This window comes from Petaurus breviceps, unplaced genomic scaffold (assembly GCF_028583685.1).
Source record: "Petaurus breviceps papuanus isolate PSGF00001 unplaced genomic scaffold, PetGlider_PUasm1.0 224, whole genome shotgun sequence".
Lineage (NCBI taxonomy): Eukaryota > Metazoa > Chordata > Mammalia > Diprotodontia > Petauridae > Petaurus > Petaurus breviceps.
The window spans coordinates 7,842,148-7,869,617 of NW_027185887.1; the positions used below are offsets into that span (position 1 = coordinate 7,842,148).

The 27,470-nt window shown below is 37.0% G+C and overlaps 1 protein-coding gene across 4 annotated transcripts in view; it reads left to right on the forward strand.

The window, feature by feature from the left end:
* NFATC1 (nuclear factor of activated T cells 1) overlaps positions 1-27,470 on the forward strand; it is a 212,402-nt gene that overhangs the window by 12,957 nt on the left and 171,975 nt on the right. For all 4 annotated transcript variants that reach the window (XM_069095005.1, XM_069095007.1, XM_069095008.1 and 1 more), the window contains exon 2: positions 16,801-17,902. In XM_069095005.1, coding sequence (XP_068951106.1) covers positions 16,801-17,902 — 1,102 coding nt within the window. The remainder of the gene's footprint in view (positions 1-16,800; positions 17,903-27,470) is intronic.

Consider the following 27,470-nt stretch of genomic DNA (forward strand, 5'->3'; position numbering starts at 1 on the left):
AGAGAGACAGAGAGAGACAGAGACAGGGACAGAGAGACAGAGATTTAGTTCCTTGCCTGAGGCAAAGATAATGAGTGAATGAGTCAGGCTTTTAGCTTATGGTAGGTGATACTGTGGATAGAGTACTGGACTCAAGAGTCAGGAAGACCTAAGTTCAGATCCTGCCTTGAAAACTTACTAGCTGTGTGACCCTGGGTAAGTCATTTAACTTCTTCAGTCTCAGGTTTGTTGTTTGTAAAATGGAGATAATAATAGTATCTACCTCACTGTGTTGTTCTATGGACCAAAGGAGATAATATATGTAAGTGCTTTGCAAACCTGAAAGGATGATTATAATAATTATTATTACTCCAGATCCAGCTTTTTTCTGTTGCATCATAATTATACCCTAGGCTTTTCTAATAAAGATAGAACAGATAATAAAGTACAGAACAAGGGTGGCAATTGTCTACTTTATGCTGTCTTGGTCAAATGTTTTCTGGAGTTGAGTTCTGGGCACCACATTTTAGGAAATACATAGACAAGCTAGAGTGTGTCCAGAAGAATGATAAGAGGGCTAGATAACAGCTTTAAAATGGTGGTCTCCAAAGTGAGAGTCAGTGCTCTCTTTGGGGACTATAGCCTGATCCTAAACAGCTATTGCCTGATCCTCTGGAGGGTGTGATTGACCAATGGGAAGGTCTGAAAATAAGTCTCATTCTGCCCTCTTTGAGAAACTAATCAATAGACTGTATTTCAACTACAAGTTTTTTGGGCTGTCTTATATAGTTCTTTGGTTTCAGTTTTATTTTTCAGCCAAAGGCCACATTCTTCCTGTAACAGTATCTATTATCTTCATCATCCTGTGGGAAGCTAGTTAGGGGGCAAAATGTCCCTGAAATTTTGAGAGCAGAATTTAGGTATTAGACTTTTCCCACGTCTATTTTTAGAAATGTATTGTTATAGTTTAGCACGGTGAATATACTAACAGGTAAATTCTTCAGGATAATAAAAGGCACTCCATGATCTGTTTGAGAGTTGAATACAGGTCAGTGGAGTTATGCATTTTATATTTCTTGCCACCATTTTATAGATTTAGCATCGTGATACAGTATTAGGAAGTGATGACTGTTACTTTTAACATTAGTCAACTTGTCTCCAACACAGCCACAACTACCCTTATTCCCCAGTATTCCTCTACTCCACCTTCCTACACTATGAATATTTTTAACTTCCCTTCTAAGACCTAAATGTAACTCACGGATATGCTATAACCTAATTGCTTATAAGGTATCTAAGCAAAAGTTTTTGAGATGCCATTTTCTATTTCCACCCCCACTCCCCAGTAGTTTAGGTTGGTGATTGGTGGTATACAAAAGTGATATCAAACTCGAATAGAAATAAGGAGTCTTCCAGGTTGCATATTGACTTAGAAAGCCACATATTAGCATTTTCTATGTTCTATTGTGTTTTTATTAATTTTTTTAATATTTCTCAGTTACATTTTATTCTAATTTGAGTAACACTTGGGAGTACTGTGAACTGCATGCGTCTGCAGGTGGAATGTTGTTGACAACTGGTATAAAACATGTATGCAGCTAAGTACAAAGTATATATGGAGGAAAAACAAAGTAATTTTTTTGGGTAGATGATCAGGAAAGGCTTCATTTAAGAGGTAGGTGACTGTGCTGAGGCATGAAGGGAGCTAGGGTTTATAAGAGATGGAAACGAATAGAATTCCATGCAAAGATACAGATTGGTAGGAACACAGACTACATGAGCTGGAGTAATGTGAGATCAATCTAGAAAGGGAGGCAAGAGTCAGAGTATAAAGGGCTTTAAATGCCAGACAAATCCTAGAGGATCCTAGAGGAACTGGGGAATCATTTAGCAGGGACGTGACACGATCAGACATTTTCCTTAGGTCATTTGACTACTGTGTGGAAGATGGATTGGAATGGGGAGACTGGAAGGGAAAAAACCAATGAGGAGAGTATGGTATTGGTTCCTGGGAGGGGTGCTAAGGGCTTGGAATATAGTCTGGTGTTCCTGTGAATGTAGAGAATGGGAAAAATTCAAGATAGGTTATTTAGTAAAGTTTCTATGAAAAACCACCAGGTATTTAGACAATCTAGTTGAAAAAAAAAAAACAACTTCATAGTGGTGAACATTAGGTAGCTGGATTCTTTGTTTTGTTTTGTTTTTAAGGGGGGAAGGTAGGGTAATTGGGGTTTAGTGACTTGCCCAAGGTCACACAGATAGTAAGTGTTAAGTGTCTGAGGCTGGATTTGAACTCGGGTCCTGGTGACTCCAGGGCTCTCTATTCACTTCGCCACCTAGCTGCCCCTGGTAGCTGATTCTTTAGGCTATTCTGAGGGAACAGAAAAAGTATACCTTATATAATAATAATATATTTGTTTATATATTAAATAATTAATACCATTAAATAAAAAATTAAATATTAAACAGTATTTATAATACTATTATTATGCTGTCTAGAAATATCAACAGCAGCTAGGTGGCACAGTGGATAGGACATTGGACCTGGAGTCAAGAAGACCTAAATTCAAATCTGTTCTCACATACTTACTAGCTTTGTGAACTTAGGCAAGTCATTTAAAGTCAGCCTCAGTTTCATCATCTGTAAAAATAGGGATGATAATAATAGCACTTACCTCAAAGAGTTATTGTGAGGTTCAAATAAGATAATATTTATAAAGTGCTTTGCAAACTATATAAAATCTAGCTATTATTATCATCCTAAAAGTTGCTCCAATCTTGAGTGTTTGAACACTTATTGTAAATAGGGTACTGTGGTAGGCCCCAGAAATACAACTCCTGTCCTCAAGAGGTTTTTTTTTTTTGCTTTTTGGAGGGGCGGTTGGGGTTAAGTGACTTGCCTAAGGTCACACAGCTAGTAAGTGTTAAGTGTCTGTGGTCAGATTTGAATTCAGGTCCTCCTGATTCTACTGTGCCACCTAGCCACTCCCCTCAAGATGTTTATAGCCTGTCTGGGGAGAAAGGGCACATATGTAAAAAAGGATAATCGACAGATAAGAGGTGACAAATTCCTTTGTTTCCTCACTTGCAAAGTTGGGGTGCAGTGGGACTTAGGTGATCTCCTAAATCTTTTCTTTTAATAATAACTCACTTTCATATAACATTTTGAGGTTAACAAAAGCACTTTGTTTATAACATACTCACTGTTCCAACTTCATGGTGAAGAAAATGACTCTGAATAAGTTTAGATGGCTTGTTTAAGGTCACACTAGTATATATCATTTGGATCCAAATTGAGATATCTGCTGATGCCAAGATGAGGGGGCTTTCTAGCACTTAGCCCAGTGTCTGGTACGTAGGATAGGTGTTTAATAAATGCTTGTTAATTTGACAGACTTCCATTAAAGCATGCTGTCTGCTGTAATCAAGCAGTGGGATATTATATCCAATGAATAAAGAACAGATTGAATAATCATTGAAGGCCCAGTTAGGGTTGTAGAAGATCACCTCAGCTTCCCAAAAACTATACATAGGATTTGAGTTGAGCCTTGGAGCCTGGGTAGGTCTTATATATGTAAAGAAGAGAGGGGGTAGGTTATCTCACAACAGGGAAGTAGGCTTCAAACTTTTCACAGAAGACCCTGAATTGTCTTTTGTTTTCTTATTTGGTTAGCTTAGTGAAGTTGCTAGGGAATATGACAAATTTTCTTTTCTTCCTTGACTACTGTATTAAATCCTATAGCTCATAGTGTGCTGGGCTGAGGTTGAGAGGTCAAGACAGCATTTGAGTAGATTTAAATAATCAGCTACCAAGAATTATATCTAGAAATGGCCAGAATGGATTGAAAAGTACAGCTGTTACCTCCTCCTTGTTAGCCCAATCCTTTCAAAGTGGGGACATTATGATTGGTCCACTCCAACTGAATCAATAATACATCACTAATAGTCACTTGTGAAGCACAAATTGATACTGGAAAAATACTTAAGAGCAAGGATATGTATACTCAACATATGCTTGTTGGCAAGGGCAAGGACTGCAAAATTGTGTAATCCTTGCTTGCTTCCTAGTGTCACTGAACGATTTTTTAAAATTATTTTCTGTGCTCCTTATTCAGTATTCAATTATAGATCACCCTTAATTGTTGTTCTGTTGTGTCCAACTCCTCCAAGACTACATTTGGAATTTTCTTGACAAAGATACTGGAGTGGTTTACCATTTCCTTCTCCAGTTCATTTTACAGATGAGGAAACTGAGGTACACAGGGTTAGGTGACTTGCCCAGAATCACCCAGCTAGCAAGTGTCTGAGGCCAGATTTGAACTCGGGCAAATGAGTCTTCTTGACTTCAGGTCTACCACTATATCCACTGCACACCTAGTTGCCCCTAATTGTTACTTCTATGTAGTATGATGTGTCCTTTCTAGTTTATAAGTTTCTTGAAGGCAAGTCATGGGCTCACAGAGCTCAAAAGGATCTCAATGGTTACTCAGTCCAAACCTCTCATTTTACAGATGAGGAAATAGAACCTAAGAAGCCCAGAGAGAGATTAAATGACTTATCCAAGGTCACACAGATAGTAAGTGGCAGAGACAGGATGTTGAACTCAGGACCTGTGTCTCCCAGCTTCAGTGGAGTATCCTGACTTCCATGCTTTTTATCCCATATGATGACTAGCCTAGTATTGTCTACATAATAGCTTCTCAAGAACTATTTGTTGACTGTTGAATGAATAACTGTGAATGAGTGAATTCCACCACCAACATTGGTGTTTGCCAGGATTGGTGCATTGGTCCTACCCACACATCATCCCTTCTCCACTCATTAAACAGCTGATGTGCAGCTGATGCTGGTTTTCAGATCCACTCTTCTGTAGGAGGGGAGGGAATGGGCTTCCCTTTCCACTTAAGAGCAGGGAAATCCTGCTACCCTTCATCTGTAATTCAATAGTTGATTTTCCCATCAGCTGTTTAAGGGGTGTGGCAGTGGCATCATGGCTGCATGCCCTTGTTCTCCAAGTTATTTCGGCCTTGCTTAATGTTGCTGCAGTATTGTCACCGTGGCAACTTGACAGGAAACTGTCAGGAGTTCTGGGTAGTGGTCTGGAGTCTTTCCATAGAGAGCAATGACATTTCCTAAAATTTGAAAAAAAAAAACAACTCATTGCTTATAGCTTCTTAATGTTTTGTGTGTAGAAAGAAAATATTTCGTGCCATAAGATGATTGTTCAGAATTTGAATGTTGCCTTAAAATAAAAAAGATTTCTGTAATCATATATTAATAATTTCCCTCCTCAGCAAATGAAAGAATTGTACTGTGTGGCTAGATACATGAATGAATAGATGGCAAACCCACATTAAGGAATAAAGTCTTGTGAGTGAAAATCTTTTGCCCACAGGGTTCTTAGTCCTTACTATTAACTAAAGAAAAGAAGATAAAATGTAGTATATAAGTACTAAGAAGAACATTAAATGAAAATTAGGTATTCTTCAAAGGATATCTTTTCATCAAAATCACAGTATCTTTTTTTGGGAGGGGGAGAGTAAAAAAAATTCCAATTATCTTTAACAGTAAGGATATTATAATAACTAATTATTTTATTCCTTTGAATTTACTTTTAGTTTTCAGGTCCTATAAATAATAAACAACTTTTTAAAAACTTTCCTGAAAACAAAATATTAAACAAGAGTTATGGGGAGGGGAGTTACATAAAATGTATTATTGTTTGAGATACCATTTCAGTAGCCTGCCCTGGTAAGTATTGCCTGTACTTAGTGTAGGCTACCAGGCCATATTTTAAACTTTTAAGTCTTTAATATATCTCTTTAACTAATTATTTGTCAAAGATATTTAAAATGTTTCAAACATTATTTATTTATTGCTTCAATGGGACCATTAGATCTGTCTTTGCAAATCCTTCTTTGCTGGCAGATTGTTGTGCTATCTCTCCAAAAGTGTACTTCTAGGGCTGTTGCTGTCTATCACACCAATTTGGTCGACATGCAAAAATCCCTTATGCAACACATCTTATACATTTCCATGCACATATTCACCAGCCAGTTTCTCAACTGCACCATTTTGGGCTTATCTTAGGCAGTTCTTCAGTTTTATTTTCAGTTTGTCAAAGGCCACATTCCTTCTTTTGGCTGTATCCTTTACCTTCATTGCCCTGTCAGGGAGGGAGGCATGTACATGCAATTCTGAGGGCAGAATTTGGCCATCAGACTTTCTCCAAGTCTATTTCTAGCTCCCACACTGCAGTTTAGCAGAGTGCAAATCTTAATGGGCGAGTTCCTCAAAATAATAAAAAAATATTCAGTGGTGATTTGTGTGAGAGTTGAGGGAAGACCATTGATATAGTGCATTTTGTATTTCTTGCTACCATTTTGTAGACATGATATGCTGTTAGGAGGTGGTGAATATGACTTTTAATATTGGACTTTGCATAGTATTAAAAGAAAATCAGATTGGTGTTGGGCACTCATCATGCTGTGACACTGCACTATGAGAACAAATAGACATTAAAAAAATCCATGCATATTCCCTTTGACTGTTTCTTAGATCCTGTTTGCAATGCGGGTGTTCAAATCAGGTATATGGGAGTGTGGACTGAGTTACTGTAATGATGTTTGTTTAAATGTAAGTTTTGGTTTTCTTAAAGGAAAGGAATTGATTTACATACTTTTTACAGTTGCTTATAATTTAACTTCTGGATTTATGGAGAAAAATGTTACAGAGGATGAAACAAAAAATATTTCAAGTAACTGGATGTGTTCAGGACCTGTGGCATGTGGGAATAATGTTTTGAAAATTAATGTACTATTAGAAAAAGGATATACACATTTTTACCCTTATATTAGTTGGTATTTGTGCAATATTAATTAAACATTATTATAGTCAGTTATATTGAAGTAACCCTTTTTTCCTGTCTACTTGGTATTTGCTTAAAATAGTTCCATTTCTTTTGTAGCAATCTACAGTGTAATTTAATGAACTCTCCTTGGCAAATAGCCAGTTTCCTAAGGCATCTAGTAGAAAGTGACTTTAATAGGTGTTGAGAACATTTGTGCCTGACATGATATAAATCAGCTTGAACATCCCCGAGTTGCTAAGAAAGTTTCTGAAAATGTTTTCATTCTGTGTAAATATCATAGCTAAATAATTAAAATTTGAATTTAGGTGGCTAATAAAACATATTGGGTAGAACCTATAAGGAAGAGTGAAAGGAGACAGGGGAACTTGAGGAAATGCAGAGGGGTCATTGCATAGACATCAGTGTCTTGGAGGATTGAGTTAGGTTGGGAACAACAGACATCATAGTTAACAAAGCTCTTCTGGGTGTCAGCATGCTAGACTGGGGAGGGTCATTGCCTTGGGTGTTTATCCCTTGGGAGGGAAGCTAACAAACATTCTACACTGGAAAGGCTCCGACTCAGTGGGGAAGTTGGGGAACTCTAATGTGTTTATTGTTATTGTTCCGGGAAAGAGAATAATGACTTTATCATCACATAGCCCACAAAGGGCGATTTGGTGGAGTGTTTATAATTAAGCTGAGGCAGTAAAGCCTTTTATTTTGTAATTTGTTTAACTTAGAAAAACCTAAGACTGGGTGTATTTTTCACAAAGGCATTTTCTTCTTAGTGATTTAGAACTTTGCTAAGGTGCTTTTTCTATCAGAATTTTTTTCAGCTCCTAAAATCTGCTAAAATTGCTCTCTGCCTGCCTCTGGTGTGCTTACTCTTACCTTACTTACTGTTAATCTAATCACTGGCTAACCTGACAATGATGGGTCATTGGTCTGTAGTTGGGTGAAGATAGAAAAAGATGGAAGCTAGGGTTGCTTGGATTGAGAAGGGGTGATGTGGAGAGATTGGGTTGCTCTACATATGGTGGAAGGAGTCTTTGCTTCCTCCGCTCTTCTCTTCCCTTACCTTGTTTAACCACAGCACTCTGTGTCCACAAGTAATCACTGCAGTGTTCCTCAGGGCAGGATCATTGTATCATTTCCGTGGCTTGTCTTACTAGCTCTCCTCCCTAAATTCCTGAAACTTTGAATGGTCCAGGTCCAATAGTCAGGTTAAGCAGCCAAATTCTGTAAGTAGGTGCTTGTTGATCAAAAATGTCCTTTTCAGTTCCAGATTCTATCCTTTATTTCCTGCCCTTTATGAAATAGCAAATCACTTTTGCCCCATCAGCAGCTGAACATACTAATGGTTTACTAATATCACTTCACATCTTACTTAAACAAGGCAGATTAAGGTACATTGCTAAGGATTGATATCCTAACTCAACAGGATAATTTCTAGATTTGCCTCTGGATAAAATACAAAGTCCCTCTGTTTTGTATTTAAAGGCCATCACAACTTGGCACCAACCTTTCATTACTCTGACCAGACTACTGACTTCCCTGACTGGCTTCCTTTAAATTCCAACTAAAATCCCACATTCAACAAGAAACCTTCTCCAACCTCTCTTAATCCCAGTGTCTTTCCTCTGTTAATTATTTTCTATTTATCCTGTATATGGGTTGCTTTTTCTATATTTGTTTTCTCCCTCATTAGATTGCCTTGAAGGTAGGGACTATCTTTTGCCTCTTTTTGTATCTCTGGCACTTAGCACAATTCCTGGCATGTAGTAGGCATTTAATAGATGTTTATTGATTGATTGACCTGTCTTTCTAGGCTTATTGCATATTACTTCCCATTATGCCCTCTTCTAGTCAAACTGGCTCATTTACTGCTCCCCTTAAGTGGCATTCCATCTCCAGGCTCCAGGACTTTGCACAGGTTGTGCCCTGTGCCCAGAACAAACTATTTCCTCACCTCTACTTCCTAGAAGCCCTAGCTTCCTCAAGGACTCAAGTGCCACCTCTTTCTAAAAGGCCTGTCTTTATCCCTTTACAGTTGCTACCGTGTTTCCCCAATAATAAGACACTGTCTTATTATGTTTTTGGACAGAAAAACACCAGAGGGCTTATTTTCAGGGGAGGGCTTATTTTAATGAACATTGACAGCAATTTGAATAAACAGGTAAATGTGAACAAAAAAATGTACCTTTATTCAATAAACAAATCACTGGGGAAGAACAGGATGACGCACTCACTGCTGCAGCTCTGATTAGATGCAGCTCGGAGTGTGGCGTGCGTTTCAGGGGGGGGGAACGGTGCATACAGAGGGTACTGTAATGTAGCGTGTAGCGCAGGGGATCACCTTCACTGCAGTAGCAATCTCAATAGGGCTTATTTTCGGGGGAGGGCTTATTTTAGAGGAATCTTACACAGTAAGGGGAACGCTTATTTTCCGGATAGGTCTTATTATCGGGGAAACACGGTAGTGTTCTCCTCCAGCACCAAAATAACTCTGCATTTAGAATCACAGATTCAGAGCTAGAATTGACCAATTCCCAGTGCTTTGTACTTGGTAAACTCTTGGAACCCTGTCATTTTACAGATAAAGCTACTGAGACCAGGGGGTTGTGACTTACCCAAGTTCACACAGATAGTGACAGACTCAGGATTTGATCTCAGGTCCTCTCATTCAAAAGTGCTTTTTCCACTGTTGTCTGTGTGTGTGTTTCTTTCCTCCCTGTAGAATGTAAGCTTCTCAAGGGAAAGATCTGTTTCATTTTTATCTTCATACCTCCACTGCCTAGAAAGTTGTTGTTGTTGAACTGTTTCAGTAAGGTTCTGTTCTTTTTGACCCCATTTGGGGTTTTCTTGGCAAAGATACTGGAACAGTTTGCCATTTCCTTCTCCAGTTCATTTTACAGATGAGGAACAGAGACAAACAGGGTTAAATGACTTCCCCAGGGTCACATAGCTAAGTAAGTGTCTGAGGCTGGATTTGAACTCAGGAAGATAAGTCTTCCTGAGTCCAAGCTCAGTACTCTATATGTTGCGCCAAAAGTACTTATTACTTAAACCAGTGCTCAGTAAATGCCTGCTGGAAGAATGTATAAATAATACTCATGGAGTTACATTCTAATCAGTGTCAAACAGCTGTCCCTAATATAGTAGCTAAACCTTTAAATATCAGGAAGCACAATTACTAGCCATGTGACTTTGGGCAAGTCATTTAACCCCAATTGCCCTCCAAAAAGAAAAAAAACGAAATAAAATAGGTAAAATAAATAAATAAATATTAAGAAGCAAAACCTAGTAACCTGTCACTTTGTCATTCATAGTGAAGCCAGCTTTATGTCCCAGAAAACCTAAATGAAATATTGTCTTGTAATTTCTTAGGTTACTAAGATAATTTATAATTTACTAACAGGATACTAATTTCAGGCTAAGCATAGAAATAATGGGATACATTTAGCTTCCAAAGGAGGAATTTAGGAGGAAATAGTCAGTATTTAATATTTAACACAATATTTAATGTTTCCTGAACACCTAATGCCCGTTGTTTTTTGTTCTTTTGAAGTTGTCGCTTTTGTGTAAAAAGAAAATTCATCCTTTGTTTTATGTTGGATTCTTGGGATGCTACACATAGAAGTATTACAGAGAAGAATGAGTATCCACAGCAGGCCTGCCCTTAAACCCCACTAGATTTCAGTGGGAGGCTTGAGTGGAGTCTGGGCACTCCAGTGCAACATAATAAAGAGAAAGAGGTGGAGTGGGAATTGGGGGCCTTTTAATCTAGTATGTTGCTAGGAGATCACCCTTGTTTGAAGGGCTGCTGCTCTCAGGTCTTTATGGGAGATGTCAGTGACCAGCTGTAATACCAAAATATGAACGGGGAAGCATGTGGTACTTTGGGGTGGAAACATTTCTACACAGGACAAAGTGAAAGTAGTTAGTCCAGCAAGGATCAGCCAGCTTTCCTTTGGAAATAAACACCAGAGGAGGCAAAACTTCCTCCATATTGCAAGTCTTGGCTGTCTAGTAGGGGAATGTTTAAAAGGTATCCAGGAAGCTGTAGGAAAAGCTGGAATTCAGTGGTCATTGGCATTCCAGAGACAAACATTCCCAACCTGCTTCTTTCTGAGGTTTAAAAATACAGGTAGAAATAAAATAGAAATAAAAATACAGGATAGAAAAAGGAAAATACAGAGAACTTACCTTTTGTTTCAGGCACTGTCCTTAACTAAGGCCTATTTGAAAGCCTCGTTAAGACTTGGGCTAGATCCCCATCCATAAGGCAGTGGATAGAGTGTCCAATATGAAGTCAGGAAGAATCCTTTTCATGAGTTCAAATCTGGCCTCAGACACTTCCTACCCATGTGATCCTGGGCAAGTCACTTAACCCAGTTTGCCTCAATTTCCTCATCTGCAAAATGAACTGGAGAAGGAAATGGTGAACCACTCCAGTATCTTTGCTAAGAAAACTCCAAATGGGGTCATGAAGAATCTGATACAATTCAACAACAACAACAACGACCTTCTGTGGGTGTCAAAGGCTTTGATAGGAGTGTGAGCCTCAAAGGTCCTACCAAACTGAAAAGTCTTTGAGTACCAGTGCATTAAGAGTTGTATTGAATTCAGCAAGCATTTAATAAACATCTGCTATGTGTGACTAGTGTCCTGAGCTAGGTGCTAGTGATAACAAAGATAAAAGAAACAGTTCCATAAGGGATTTATGTTCTATTGGAGGGATAGAACATATATGCTAATGACTAAAGAGAAGATAATGTGAGGAAGGAAAGAACGTTGATTCCCAGGAGAATCAGGGAAGCTTTCCTGTAGGCGATGATGCCCAAGCTAAGCCTTGAAGGAAGCTAAGAGGGAGTACATTTCAGGCAAGGGGAATAGCCTGTGCAAAAGGGTGGGGGCAGAAATTTGGGAAAAGTCAATAGGCCCCTCAGATGTAGGAGGGGTGTATCACCAGAAATTTGTTCATTAGATGGTGAACTATTTCAGCTGAAGTAAGTTATGAAGGCCCATCTACTGAGTTGTGAAAGGGTTTTGAGTACCCACATTAATGAAATCAGAGACTCTTGAAGTTAAAAAAAAAAGGAACTGTGCAGACAGAAGAGTGTGGTTTGGCTGCATAGAGCCTACAGATAGACCAGATGTAGGGAAACTTTATTTAATCTTCATTTATGACCAAGGGTCTAATATGGAGAGTCTGGAGACTAGGGAGAGAAATAATCTTATGCCATAGAGAACCCCTTAGAGGATGGATAGAAAATACATGATCTCAGGCTGTGGTGACAGTGTTAATAATTATTACAAAAACCTGTAGAAACCTGCAGATAGATTTAACACATGTGGCAGACACCTGCAGCAGTATATGTTTAAGAGTAAAAAAAAAGTACTGGGAGGGGTGGGAAAGGTGGAGGAAGCATTTTTAAAACATGTTTATTTTTAGAATGTTAAACAATGTAAAAAGTATGCATAAAAGCCAGATTTTTCGAAGGCCCTGTGTAGTCCTACAATATAACTACATATTTACTTTACTGCTCAACAACTTGCTTATTTAAAAATGAATAACAAAGTTAAATAAGACCAGTTTTTCTGGTCAACCAAAACATAGAGGAATATATAGAAATATATTCATGAATATATATGTGTAATATATTTATTCCTACATGTAGCATATTGAGGGCAACTGATACTTCAATTAATTTCATTTTTTTCAAACATATTATGCCATTATAATGTACTAATTTTTGTGCCAGGGACTGAGGGAATTATAAAGATAGAGAATATCTGGCCCCTGTCCTCAGGGGGTTTACTGTTTAATAGAAGTCTTCAGAAGTTATAAACCAGGTAGGGAAAGTTAACTCCCATTACAGCTCATTTCAACAATAGAAGTGTCGAACTATTAAGAGTAAATCAATTCAAATTCCACTTCAAATAATTTTTATCTTTGGCTTGTTTTCACTTATTTTCAATCTTACCTACCTCAGCATGCAAAAAGGCTTCTTTTTAAAGCACGGAAAACCTCTTTTGTGAAATAAGATTCTATGGACTTTTGTGGAAGGGAACTTAGATTTTGGATGTTTTATAAAATTGCTAATTTATAGTTTATGTGAAAATTTTATTCTCAAATACAGTTCCTTTGTCTTCTTTTATCTTTATGTTACTCTCTGACTGGTGAGAAAGACCTGGTATACTAGAAAAGGCAAAAGATTTGGGAATCAGAAATCTTAGATTTGAGTCCTGATTGACCTCAGGAAGTCAATTACATTTTCTGCCACTTAATTTCCTCTTCTATAAAATGGAGATAATAATATGCGTTCAAGATAAAATGAAGAACTCAACAAAAATTTTTGGAATGTGTATTAATTACCTCTGGATACATCTAAATGCGTATAAAGGGTTTTGTAACTGTAAATATTATTTTCAGCGTTCATTTCACCTTTCCCTTAAGGTACTTGTTAACTCTTGTCTCTTGAAAGTATGAGTGACCATAGGCAAGTCAAGCTTGCCTTAAGTATGTTTGCACATTGTCTCCCCCATTAGATTGTAAGCTCCTTGAGCACAGAGGCTATTTTTTTGTGTCCCTAGTGCATAATAAATATTGATTGATTGATTGGTGTCAAACTCTGAATAGCATAGCCTACTGCAGCTTGGAACTACCAAACTTAAGGGAACCCTCAGTCTCAGTCTCCCCAGCAGCTAGAATTACAGGTGTGTGCCATCAGGCCCAGCCTATTTTTTCTCCTATTGTTATTATTTCAGACCTCCCTGAAATACTTAGACTTGGAATAAATTTTTCTTACTGCCTTTTCTCTCATTAGCATTTGATTTTTAAGAGGCATGTAGGTGACACAGTGGTAGAGGTCTGGAGTCAGGAAGACCTCAACATTTAGCTGTGTGACCTTGAGCAAGTTGCTTGCCTCATGGAGGACAGCACCTACCTCAAAAGGTTGCTATCAGAATCAAATGAGATAATATTTCATAAAGTGCTTAGCATAATGCTTAACATATAGAGTAGGTACTTAATACTTATTCTATTCCCTTTTCATTATCATGTAATTGAAATATAGTCACTTTATAAAGGTTACATTATTTTAAAACTACAATAATGTTCTATGACTTAAACAAGTTTGAAAACTGTTAAAAAGTTTCTTGGAGTTTTATCAATTGTGTCACTTTGTCAGTAAACACTTATTAAATATTTACTATGTGCCAGGTATTGTGCTAAGCATTGAGGATACAAAGCCAGACAAAAGACAGTCCCTGCCCTCAAGGAGCTCACCATCTAATGGTTTGTGTAATTTGATCTTATTATTAGAAGATACTTGAGGGCTATAGCACCTTACTGTGCTTCTGTAAATCCCCTACATAGCTTAGCACTGTGGACGTGAAGTGGGGCACAAAGCAGGCAATATTTGTTGAACGTATATAGGGATAAGTAAATCAGATGTTACTATGATTATGGGTAATTTTTATCATATCCCATTTGAGTCACCTTGACTTATATCATTGTTCATATTTTTTCTACAGGCATAGCTTCCTTGGACTTTGAATAAGATAGTGACATGCAAGAAAAACAGTTCTATATAGACATATTGTTATATAGCTGAGGTCAGCAGAATGATGGTGGGAAGTAGGTCTCTAGACCATTGTGACTAAATGTTTGATGGTTAAGGTGAAGACTTTCTATCATAAGAACCACTATGACAGGGTTTGGGAGCAGGATGGTGAGGAGGGCCAGGGAATGGGGAGGGAGAGAAAGGAACCCTGGGAAGACAAAATGGAATAAGAATTGGCAAAAACAAAACCAAAAACAATTGAGAGAACTCTATAAGCTCTTTTTAAAAAAAAAATAATGTATTTTTTTTTGGAGGAGGGAGGGCAGGGCAATTGGGGTTAAGTGACTTGCCCAAGTAAGGTCACATGGCTAGTAAGTGTTAAGTGTTAAGTGTCTGAGGCCACATTTGAACTCAGGTCCTCCTGACTCCAGGGTGGGTGCTCTATTAACTGCACCACCTAGCCACCCCTCTATAAGCTCTCAATAACGATAGAGAACTGTAGTTTAAAATAATGTTATTGTTGTCCAATTGATAATAATAATTAATAATTATGTAGTGCTTTTAGATTTGTATAATACTTTATACATATTATTTCATTTGAGACAGCAACGCTGCAAGATAGCTAGATGATGATGATGATATTCCCATTTTATAGATTCTTGGAGAAGTTAAATGATTTGCCTGGGGTCACAACAAGTTTCTGAGGCAGGATTTTATCTTCCAAACTTTAGATCCAATGCACTACCATGCTGTGGTACCTATTAATTAAGTGGGATTATATTATCAATTAAACCAATTTTATGTACTGACTACTTTGTTTATAACCAGCCTTCCCACCTTTCTCACTCCCCCTACCAGTTGAGAAAGACCTGGTTTCAAATTCTGCCTCAAATACTTGCTAACTATATGATCCTATTAATTGGTTTGTGATAGTATTGCTTTAGTATAGACCCTTAGTTTGTAGAATTCTTATTGTATTTGGATTAGTCCAGCATTCGTGTAGAAGTGACATATTTCATGGTAGATTTCCATACATGAATTCACTGCCATTTGGAGCACTGTAACTTCTTAATCTTAATTTTTTAAATAGAGTATAAGTAAGGAACATCATTTCTCCTTATCTTCTTAAAATAGAATTTCTATTTCTTTCATTTTTATTTTTCTAATTCAACACAAATAGGTACACAATTAGGGGATCCTATATGTCATGTTTTGCATATTTCATTTAGAACCTTTGATCAATGTATTGAGAATAGAGACTTGAGATATATTTTAATGTGGTAGAGTAGGAAGAAAATTTGAACCTGAGTCTCACTAACTGTGATCTTGGGCAAGTTACTTAATTTCATTATACGATTTAGAATTGGAGGGGACTTTGTAGATTATCTAGGACAAGCAACAACCAAGCTCCCATAGGTAGTAAATAGTAAGATATTTGTATCCAGATTTTCTGATTTAAAATCCAATGAACTTTCCATTATACCTTGCTACCTCTCTGGGCTTCAGTTACATCATTTATAAAACAAATGTATTGGCATCACTATTTTAGCAGGGGTTCTTAACTTGGACCTCTTTGGCAATCTAGTGAAACCTGTAGACCCCTTCTTAGAATAATGTTCTTAAATAAAATAATCTGACACTGATTTTGAATGTCTGTTGGTTTAATATTACACTGCACTTTTTCCAAAGGGAAATATGGGGAGAACTTCCTTTTCTCTTTGTGGTGCAAGGTGGGATTGCAAATTTTATACATAGAGCCACAACTGATCAGGTTGTATGTGGCATAGTGGATATACTGCTGAGTTTGGAGACAGGAAGACCTAACTATGATATATATATATATATATATATATATAAATATATTTTAATATATATTTTTTTTTTTTTTAAAAGCAATTGGGGTTAAGTAACTTGCTCAAGGTTGCACGGCCAGTTATTTCTGGGTGTGGTGCTGAGTATCGGAGCCCAGATTTGATCCCCAGGTCATCCTGACACTGGAGCCGGTGATCTTACTCGCTGAGCCAACTGGCCGCCCCTAAGAAATTGGGGTTAAGTAACTTGCTCAAGGTTACACGGCCAGGTGTTTCTGGGTGGGTGCTAAGTGTCTGAGCCCAGGATTCGATTTCCAGGTCATCCCGACACTGGAGCCGGTGCTCTTACTCGCTGTGCTATCTGGCTGCCCCCCTAACTATGATATTACAGTATGATACTTAGCTTTTCAAAATACAGAAAGTCTAAAAGCCTAAAGCCCTTGGTCGGAATCCTGGTCTACATGGGCCCTTATCCTAGTGTTTCTTGGTGATAATAGCTTCACAATTTCGTAGAATTCATTAAGCCCATGGGTTTACCTTTGCCAGATGAACAACAACTCATGCCATTCTTTTGATTTGCTTTTTCTTCCAGAACACTATAATTACACATCTTCAAATATCAATGCTGGTTTGCCTCTCAATGTGGCCCATCCCTCATTGTCAACCCCATGCCATGATCTTCAGACATCCAATCCAGTCATTTCAATTGTACCATCAACAAACCATCCCTCTGGATACGGAGGCAGTATTGACAGTGGGACCTCAGGATATTATCTTTCCTCAAATGTCAGACCTAATGGAGCCCCAGCACTAGAAAGTCCTCGAATTGAGATCACTTCTTATTTGGGACTTCATCATAACAACAGCCAGTTTTTTCATGATGCTGACGTTGAAGAAACGATACCAAACTCTAAACGATCTCCTTCTACTGCCACCTTGAATCTACCAAACCTTGAAGCTTACAGAGATCCATCTTGCCTGAGTCCAGCTAGTAGCTTGTCTTCCCGAAGCTGTAATTCTGAAGCATCATCATATGAATCCAATTATTCTTACCCATATACATCTCCTCAAACATCACCATGGCAGTCTCCTTGTGTTTCTCCCAAGACCACTGACCCAGAGGAAGGATTTCCACGGGGTATGGTGGCCTGCAATTTGCTGAATTCTCCAAGGCATTCTCCATCTACATCTCCAAGAACAAGCATTACAGAGGAAAACTGGCTTGGTACCCGTAACTCCAGGCCATCTTCTCCTTGCAACAAGAGAAAATATAACCTAAATGGGAGGCAGACATCTTATTCACCACATCATTCACCAACACCATCTCCCCAGAATTCCCCTCGAGTTAGTGTGACAGATGAGACATGGCTGGGAAACACTAACCAATACACCAGTTCTGCCATCGTGGCCGCTATTAATGCCCTTACCACAGACAGCACAATAGATATGAATGATGGAATTCCTATAAAGTCCAGGAAGACTGCCCTAGAGCATACTCCTTCCATGACACTCAAGATAGAACCAGCTGGTGAGGATCATGGGACCATATCACCCACTTCTGATTTATCACCTGAAGAGTTTTCCAGCTTCCAGCATATCAGGAAAGGAAACTTCTGTGATCAGTACCTTTCGGTGCCACAACATCCATACCAATGGGCCAAACCAAAGCCTCTGTCTCCCACTTCATATATGAGGTAAGATTTAGTATGATTTTTGTGCAAATATATTAAAAAAACACCTAAACTTTTCCTATTTCTTGACTATTCATTCCATTTCTCCCTGTCCTAATTTCTATATCTTACTATTTTCATTGCCTCTGGGTGCAGATGTGACCCAAGTTGAGAAATTCCCATGGAGCAGAAAAAAGGCGATACCTGACAACCAGCCATAATGGTGTTTTAAGAACAACACAGCATTTTCTTCCCTTGAGACAAAGCTCCTGGTCTCTGGCAGTCTGGTAACAGGAAACACAAATGTATTTTGAACTTAGTGTTTTTAACTGTGCAGTCTACTACTGCCACACTGGTTCACTTAATTAGTCCTGCGTTTTCATTTTTAACTAAAAAACTGCTTCCTCAAGAGGTGGCCCACTAATGATCTCTTGGAAAGTGCTTCCAATACAAGTCTTTTTATTTTGTGTACAGAAACAACTGCATAGTACCTGATGTAGCATCATTAGCCATTTGACTTTCTTTTTTTTCTTTTCCCTTTGTCTTTGTGGTATTCTCCACCCCAGCCTTACCTCCTGCCTCAACATTCAGGGAGGGAGAAATGGAAAGTATAGGAGGAGGGGTGAGGAAGAAGAGAGATAGGGCAGAAGGATAAGAAAATAAAAAATAATAGTAGCATGGGAATCTGGATTGGATAAATACTGGGCTTTTTATTGTAGCAGGATGGGTTGTCAGTCTTAAAGTAGTTTTTATAATTTTACTTTTTATTTAAAAATACTATGCTGTATTCCTGGCTTTTATATAATTAAAGGGCTATATGGTATTCTTGTATTAAGACTGTAAGTAGAGAGTTCAGTGTCATCTTACCAGTGAACCCATTTAAGAATCTAATGTTTGTTTTTAAAGAAGCAATGCAAGAGGCAGAATAGTTTTTCTTTGTTGTTTTAATTTGTTTCCCAAAAGAACACATAGAAGATATTATTAGTTAATCAAGTTAAGAGAAAAAACAAGAAATACAATAGGCTGTTTTCTTGAGTTTTACGAGACAGCTTCTAAAATTCTGTGAAAAACTTCAACAACCACCTGCGTATAGAAGGACAATCTTCAAAATTATCATCAGAACTAGTATTGTCATTCAGAGGTTGGTTTAATGTAGAAGCATAGAATTATTTTGTTCTATCGACAACTTTTAAAATAAATTCAATGACTATTAAACTCTCATACTTAAAAATAAATGATAATAACAGAATTTTAAGTGAATTCTTTTAAAGATGCCATGTGAATTGTATAAATTAAAATGATAAATGTTTTAAATTGATTTAATTATAGGTATGTTTCCATTTGCATAATAAGCATTTTTATAAGCATTATAGTCCACAGAAATATAGCCATACCTCTTTCTATACCTCATTAAGCTACTTAAAACAAGCTTATGGAAATACATATAAGATTAAAATGATTCAATGAAGATATTCACATCAGAATGTTTTTAAAAAGAAATCATAAGAATCAATTCAGTAGGAATTAATATTAATTAATTATTAATTCAGTAGGAATGAATAAATATTGTTTTACAACAGTAGTATCAGTAGTAGTATAGAGGTTCTCTTGAGCTTACATACATATATGAATACACATATACACACATGCTCACACACAATAGCCTTTACTGAATTTCTCTCTTGATTTATTAAGCAGCCCATACATTCTTTGGTAACTTCTGTCAATCTGTCATCTACCTTCAGTTTATTTTATAGTTTTAATCCATTACATGGTTCTATGTGGCACTAATTATTGAAAAGGCATGGGGGTGATTGTTGGTTTTTTTGCCTTTAGAAATTTCAATCAGCATTCATGTCAGTTAGATTATTATGTTATCTTTATCTTTTGGTTACAGAAAGCCTCTTGGTAGATATTATGCACACAGCATTCCTATTCTCTAATATAAACATACAAAAACATATAAAATCTACAAAACCATCCTCAGGGGATTACAAAGTTAACATTTTTCCACTGTTTTGGTCCTACATCAAAATATGTTTCCTGGTCCTTTGCAATATGTTTCCATGTGATCTCATTAACTGGTGCTCTAGGGCAGCTGGAAGCTACTGTAGAAAGGAGATGCTAAGTTATTTTGCCAGTCAGAGATACTGACCAAACTTCCTTCCACAAAGAATATCTCTCTGTTAAAATACATGAAAAACTGCTGGGCAACTGCAGATGGACGTCAATAGGATCACTAACTACGCAACTGAAACTGTCATATTTTTAATTATCCACAGCATTCTTTGGATGAGATATTTGCCATAACATATTTGGATTTTTTTTCTTTCCTGCTCTTTTATCCATCCTCTTTTAAATAATACCTCCATAAAATCAAGAGAACTTTGTATAACTTTTTTTTTTTTAGTGAAAAGTAAGCTATATTGATTCTAACAATTCAACTCAGGTAAAAAGTGTTCAATACCCCCTATGTGTCAGGCACTGTTCCTTGAAGGCAAAAACAAAAGAATCCCTGCCCTCAATCTTATATTCTGTGACAAGCAGGGAACAACACATACACAATTAAATATAAATTAAATAAAACATACACATATACAAAACAAATCAAAATAAGTTGGCTGGAGGATTTGGGTTAGGTAGTATTATTAGCCCAAGTTTACAGATGAGGAAACTGAGGCAGTCAGAAATTAAGTGACTTGCCTGAGGTTACCCAGTTAATGGAATGTCCAAGGTTAGAACTGAAATTGAATCTTCCTGACTCCTAGCCCAGCACTCTATGCACTCTGCCATTTAGCTAAAGATTACCAAAAAATAGAAGTAAGAAGAAAGAATAGTGCAGGTATGGGGAACGACTATGCAAATAGTCGGTTGAAAGAAATGCATACAAGTATGAGGTCACACCATAGGATTATAGATTGAAAGCTAGAAAGGTCATCTAGTTCAGAAATCATCTAGTTCAATGACTCTGATTTTACAGATATAGAAACTGAGGCTTCGGGAGTTTAGGTGATTTGCCCAATCTCACACAGATAATAAGGAAGTAATTTGAGATTTGAGTCTAGATCTATTGACCCTGCAGCCAGGACTTTTTACACTCTTCCGTGATAGGATATAGTACACATTATTTAGCCAGTTGGTCAGTTTGGCTTGATCATAGAGTTTGCTAGGGGCTATTGTTTGAAATCAGTCTGTAAGGTAGACTAAAGTCATATCCTGAAGGACTTAAAATACTCTGAAAGGAGAGTGTATATTTCATCATAAAGGTAGGAAGGGTTTTTGCTCCTGATTTTGCTTCATATTTAAAAGCAGTTTCCAATCATTAATTAATCCATATTATTTTTTAATTGTTATGGATTAAGAAACTGATACAGAAAGAGTAGATATCTCCAGGAAGTACCTCCCTCCTGTACCCCCAATAATTCAGCAAACTCTTGCTAAATGCAAGGATTCTTAACTTTCTATTCTGCTTAGACCATTCATCTTTTTAAAAAAAAATTATAAAGAGAAAGTATAAAATTAAGCTTTTTCTTTTTATGTTTCATAATTTGCTATTATTAGGTATTCAATACAATAAACAATTATTAAATACCTTTGGTGTTCAGGTACTGATAGTTTTTATTTATTTATTTTAAAATAAATTAATGGTACATTATTGAGAAATAAATAACAAAACCTAAGCCTCCAATCAGTACTTGCTGCTTAATTGCAGCTGTTTTGTACATGAATGAACTTTGGAAGCACCCCAGAGACATATGACTCAGAAACATCATGCAAAACATTCATTTTGAAAAGGAAACAAACCAGTCTTGTCTCCATATACTCCTCTGCTTAGAGGGTTCCATAGATCTATAATTGTATACATGTTTGGCAAGTATTTTTTTTTAGCATATGTGTAGAGCTTCATCTATGTTTACATAATAGTGATACCAAATATTTAAAATCACAGGAGGAAAAGCAAAATTGTAATAACTCAAATTCCATAATAGAGAAATTCACCTTTGTACAATGACACAAGCTTACATTTCTACAGTGCTTTGAAGTTCATTAAGCCCTTTATTACTCTCAATAACATGGAGAGGTAGGTAGGTAGTATAGGAATTATACTGTGGACTACAATATATAAATGGCAACATACCTATATACATATACATATATATACATATAGAGGAGGAAACTGAGGTTGAAAAAGGCCATGTAATGTAATTTTCTCAGTTCATATAACTAGTAGATATCAGGGGCAGGATTTGAACCCAGTTCTCTTGACTTCAGTCAAGATGTTCTTTCGCTATAGCATCCTGTCTCTCCAGAGGTGCAAGTAACTTTAGAGCAACAGCTCTTAACTCAGGGTCTCTGACCTTTTTTTTTTTTTTTTTAATATTTTGATAATTGTGTTTCAATATAATTAGTTTCTTTTTTAATCCTACGTATTTTATTTTGTGCTTTTCAAAACATTTTCTGAAAAGATTAAGAATTCCTGTTCCAGAAGTTGTCTAGACCTTTATTAAATGGTCTATTTAAGAGGAATACAGTGATGTGTCCAAAGTAATTTAATAGCAGCAGAACTGAAACTAGCTGTCACATCTGTGCATTTAGTGTTTAGGCAATATCTTATTAGTAACTGACGATATGTTGTGTGCTTAGCAAACTTCAGTTTACATGGTTTTCTGTAACCAAGTTAGTAACAATGTAATTTTAAAAATAATTTTTGGGTTACAATAATGCAAGAAACTAATATATTTTCTAGGTTTTTTCCTCTCTTTTTGATTTTTTTTAACCCATTAACAGATGGAGTGTGTCTTTGATTTATAACCAGTGTATTTCAAGATTTCTAATTTCAGTATTAGCATGTTATATTTTACTTGTGGCTCTTTTGGTTAATGGTGATAAAAATGTGGCTTCAGAATCAAGCAACTTCAAATATCATTGGTTAGAGCATTTCTCTGAATACCTGCAAGATAAGCCCCCAATATAAATGGGTCAGTTTTTTTGCAATTATATTCTTTTTATAGGGGCCTCTCTCTCACGTTTATCTGTAGCATATGTTTGCTCTTGTCTCTTGGATGATAATTATTATGTAGAAAAGGCACCACTAATTTTTTTTTTTTTGCTTTTTGGAGAGGGGAGAAGGCAGGTCAGTTAGGGTTAAGTGACTTGCCCAAGGTCACACGGCTAGTAAAGTGTTAAGTATCTGAGGCCAGATTTGAACTCAGGTCCTCCTGACTCCATGGCTGGTACTCTATTCACTGTGCCACCTAGCCGCCCCCAAGGTACCCCTAATTTTTGATTATCTATCTATATATATACATATTGTTCCTGGAACATTTTAAATACCATAATGCCTCTCCTTTCTCTTCCTGCCTACTTCTCCTTATGCTGTTGGTTGTTCAACGACAGGACATGGGTTCGGGGCAGGTGGAGGAAGCTCCACCTGCCCCAAACCCATGTCCTGTCCTAATTCATTTATTCAACACATTTTTAATATATTTATGTACAAGGCCACATAATGGGTGCTATGGGTTACATAAGAAAGAATTGTGATTGATTCCTACTCATAAGGAAATTCAAAATAAAATACAAGTATAAATATATAAATATAAAAAATTCTTCTTACCTAACAACTTATAACATCCTTATTTTTCCCACACACAGTCTAATTTCCTTTATCCAGGCTCTAATTACCTCCTGCTTCCACAATTGTAATTACCTTAAAACTCATCTCCCTTCAGTTCAATTTGTGGAAATTAGTTGGTGCTGTGGATAGAGTGTTAGCCTGGGAATCAGGAAGACCCAAGTTTGAATCCTATCTCAGACATTTGTTATCCATGGTTTTGCTGTTGTTCAGTTGTGTCCAACTCTTCATGACCCCATTTTGGAGTGATTTGTCATTTTCTTCTCAGATGAAGAAGTGAGACAAACATTGTTAAGTGACTTGCTTAGGGTCACACAGCTAGTAAGTGTCTTCAACTGGATTTAAACTCATGACATATGAGTCTTGCTGATTCTACGTCCAGTGCTCTATCCACTGAGCTATCTAGCTGTCCTTATTATCTGTATAGCCTTCAGCAAATCACTTAACCCTCCTCAGCTCAATTTCCTCATCTGTGAAATAGAATAATAATACCTCCTACCTAACAAAGTTGTTGTGAAGATAAAATTGTTTAATTGATAACAAAGTCTTACATAATCATTAGATATTATTATCCTGCACTGCTAAAATACTCTACCTAATAAGTGACTGATCTCAACTGCTTGACTGCTAATGTTGATTGATGCCTTCTTCTCCTTTAAAGGAAAGACTGGGCTTAGCATTATTGTTGATGTCAATGTGATATAGAAAGTAAAAGGAGTGCTGACCTTAGAATCAGATGGTCTGCCACTGCATCTCAGTTCTCATGTTTATGAACTGTGTGGCCTTGGCAGATATCATTTACCTTTCTTAGCTTCCTAATCTGTGAAATGGGCACAATGCTGTGTGTTCAATCTAGTTCACAGGGCTGTTTTGACAATTAAATGTAAGAATATGTATGAAATTCACTGCAATCATAAATGTAAAACTATAGTTTTGTGATTATATTAGAGAGTAAAACTGTCTTGACAGTTAAAGTTGCACTTATTTTTCCTGTGTTTTTTTAATGGTACAAATGTACCCCACTCAAATCAATGACCATAGCAAGCCTGACTTAATACATACATTGCAGTAACTATTTCATTACCTTATAGTGTGTGTGTGTGTGTGTGTGTGTTTAGAGCACCACCAGTGACTTTCCTTTTATGATTATGATTTTCAAGTGACTTACTCCTTCTGTGACAAAAACCAGAAATCATAAACCGGATACCCTTGGCTATGTGCCTTGCTATGCATACAGACTGTGTGCTGCTCACTTTAGCACTAATGGAAACTGCCTGTGAAGACAGGCACATGGGCAGGGGAATTTTATTTTCATGAGCATTCTTGGCTTTACAAGTTAATACAAAATAAATCAATGTCCACTTCATTGCCTGTGGTGGAATGAATTTTCTCATATTGGAATTCATCAGGGTTGCATTTGTCTGTACCCTGGAGGCTCCTTTTTGTCCTCTACACTGTCAATGGAATCCCTGCTGACATCAGTGTGAGTTATAGGGAGACCATGGAAGGGGGAAATATAGACAATGTGTATTTGGAGTGGATGCCTATGGATATCAGACATGCTTATGGGACTCCTTCAAGTAATCAACTCCCTTTGAGAGTATGTAGGTGGGGAGTATAAGGACCAGATGTGGTCAAGACTTGACATGAGAGTAGTGATTATTTTGGGTCTTTCTCCAAGGTGATTGAATTCACCTCTGTGGTGTGTGCTTTAGCAAAAAATGTCTTTGTTTAGAGCCCAAGTGAATTAGATGTTTAGCTGAGACATAAAAAAATATTCAGTCCTGTCTGACTCTTTGCTATCCCATTTGGGGTTTTCTTGGCAAAGATACTGAAGTAGTTTGCCCTTTCCTTTTCCAGCTCATTTTACAGATGATGAAACTGAGGCAAACTGGGTGAAGTGACTTACTCAGGGTCATACAGCTAAGAAGTACCTGAGGTCACAGTTGAACTCAGGTCTTCCTAATTCCAGGCCCAGTACTCTATCCACTGTGCTACCTTAAAGCCAATCTGTTGAGCAGAGACTGCAAAGGACCATATACAATCATGTCAGTTTATGTTCTTGGGCTTCCAGGTAGCTGTCTAAGCATGTGTAGCATCAACTAACTCTCCAAAGGTCTCTCAATTTTATACAAGTTTGAGTAGATATTTGGTGGAAAATGTTTGGAAATAAAGATACCTGACTTCAGAAAACCTGACCACTTAAAATGAGATTTCAACAGTTTCAAGGGTACAAAAAAGATCATGAAAGTAAAGGCTTCTCTGTTTTACATTAAATATGTTGCCACCCATGATGTGTGGCAGGAAATTTATACTTCTTTCTCTTATAAGTCTTGTTTTGTGTGAAAGTATATTCTTAGTTTTTTAAAAGAAGAAATGGGAGAGCAAGTACTTCTGTTTTCCTGGGGAGAGTGCTTGTATTTCAGGGTAATTCAGGATTAGTGTTTGTAACTGCATGCATTAGAATTTTGACTGAAAAGTATTTCTATCAAATTTTGATGACTTATCTGTTATATACACTGACCCACATAAACATCACAAAAATAATCCTGATAATGATATAAAGACATTATTAATAATAATATTAATAAATTTGATAATTACCTTCCTGAAAAATGTGGCCTTGGTCCTTTACAAATTCTATCGTGGCTCCATATTGTGGGTATGAAATAAAAATCCCCTGCAAAGTTTCTCCTAGGGGAAGCTGGGTAGCACAGTAGAACACTGGGCTTGGAATCAGGAAGACTCATCATCTCGAGTTCCAATCTGGCCTCAGGCACTTACTGTGTGACCCTGGGCAAGTCACTTAACCCTGTTTGCCTTAGTTTCCTCATCTGTAAAATGAGTTCGAGAAGGAAATGGCAAACCACTCCAGTATTTTTGCCAAGAACATCCCAAATGGGGTCATGAAGAGTTGGACATGACTGAAAAACAACAAGCTTCTTCTATTAGAAGAGTTTCAGACTCTGATTTTGGACTTTTCAAATTCCTTACTTATTGGATACATTAACACTTCTAGAGCATAGAAGGAACACAGGATGTGGAGTCATTAGAACCTGGGTTTGAGATGTGGTTATGATTTGATCTTGGACAATTTATTGAACCTCTGTAAGACTCAGTTACATAAGATTTAAAATGAGGATCAATCAGTAACCGTTTATTACCACCTACTATGTGCCAGGCATTGTGTGAAGTGCTGGAGATATGAAAAGAGGCAAAATAGTCCCTGCCCTCAAGAAACTTATACTCTGATGGATCAAAATATTGTGATAGGGACTCAATTGTGTTGTTGTGAAGACCAAATGCATAAATGATACTTTATGAACATAGAGTAGTGTATTGTAAGCTATTATTTTCTTAGAAAATCCTCTTTTTGAAGCTGACTGCTTTTTAAAAAATGCAAATTGACACTATCAACCAGCTTACCAAAATGAACAAAACATGAAATATAAAGCACTTCTTCAAATAGCTTCAGGCTGAGGAAGGTGCTTGGTCGCACTTTGCCACAGGTAATTGTCTGCTCTTATTGCCCACTGGCTCAGGAGTATTTCCATCAAATTTTACGAGATTAAAACCTAATCCTTTCTCTTTTTTTCCTTCTTGTGTTTTTTTTTTTCCTGAGAAATCTTTCATCTACCACAACTTGGCCAGTCTTTGAGAATCATGAACACCTAACCTTTTTGAAGGTCAAAGTTACTTAATCTTTTTGAAATCTTCTTTGAGCCTCAGTTTCCTCTTCTGTAAAATAGGAATAATAATGTTTTCACTGTCTAAGTCACAGATTCATTGTGATTAAGGCACATCATAAATGTTGAAATTCTATAGAAATAGGAGGTATTCATTCATTCATTTATATTGATATTCTTCCTTCTTTCCTTCCTCCCTTCCTTCTTTCTCTCTTTTTCTCTCTTTTTTCCTTCCTTCCTTCCTTCCTTCCTTCCTTCCTTCCTTCCTTCCTTC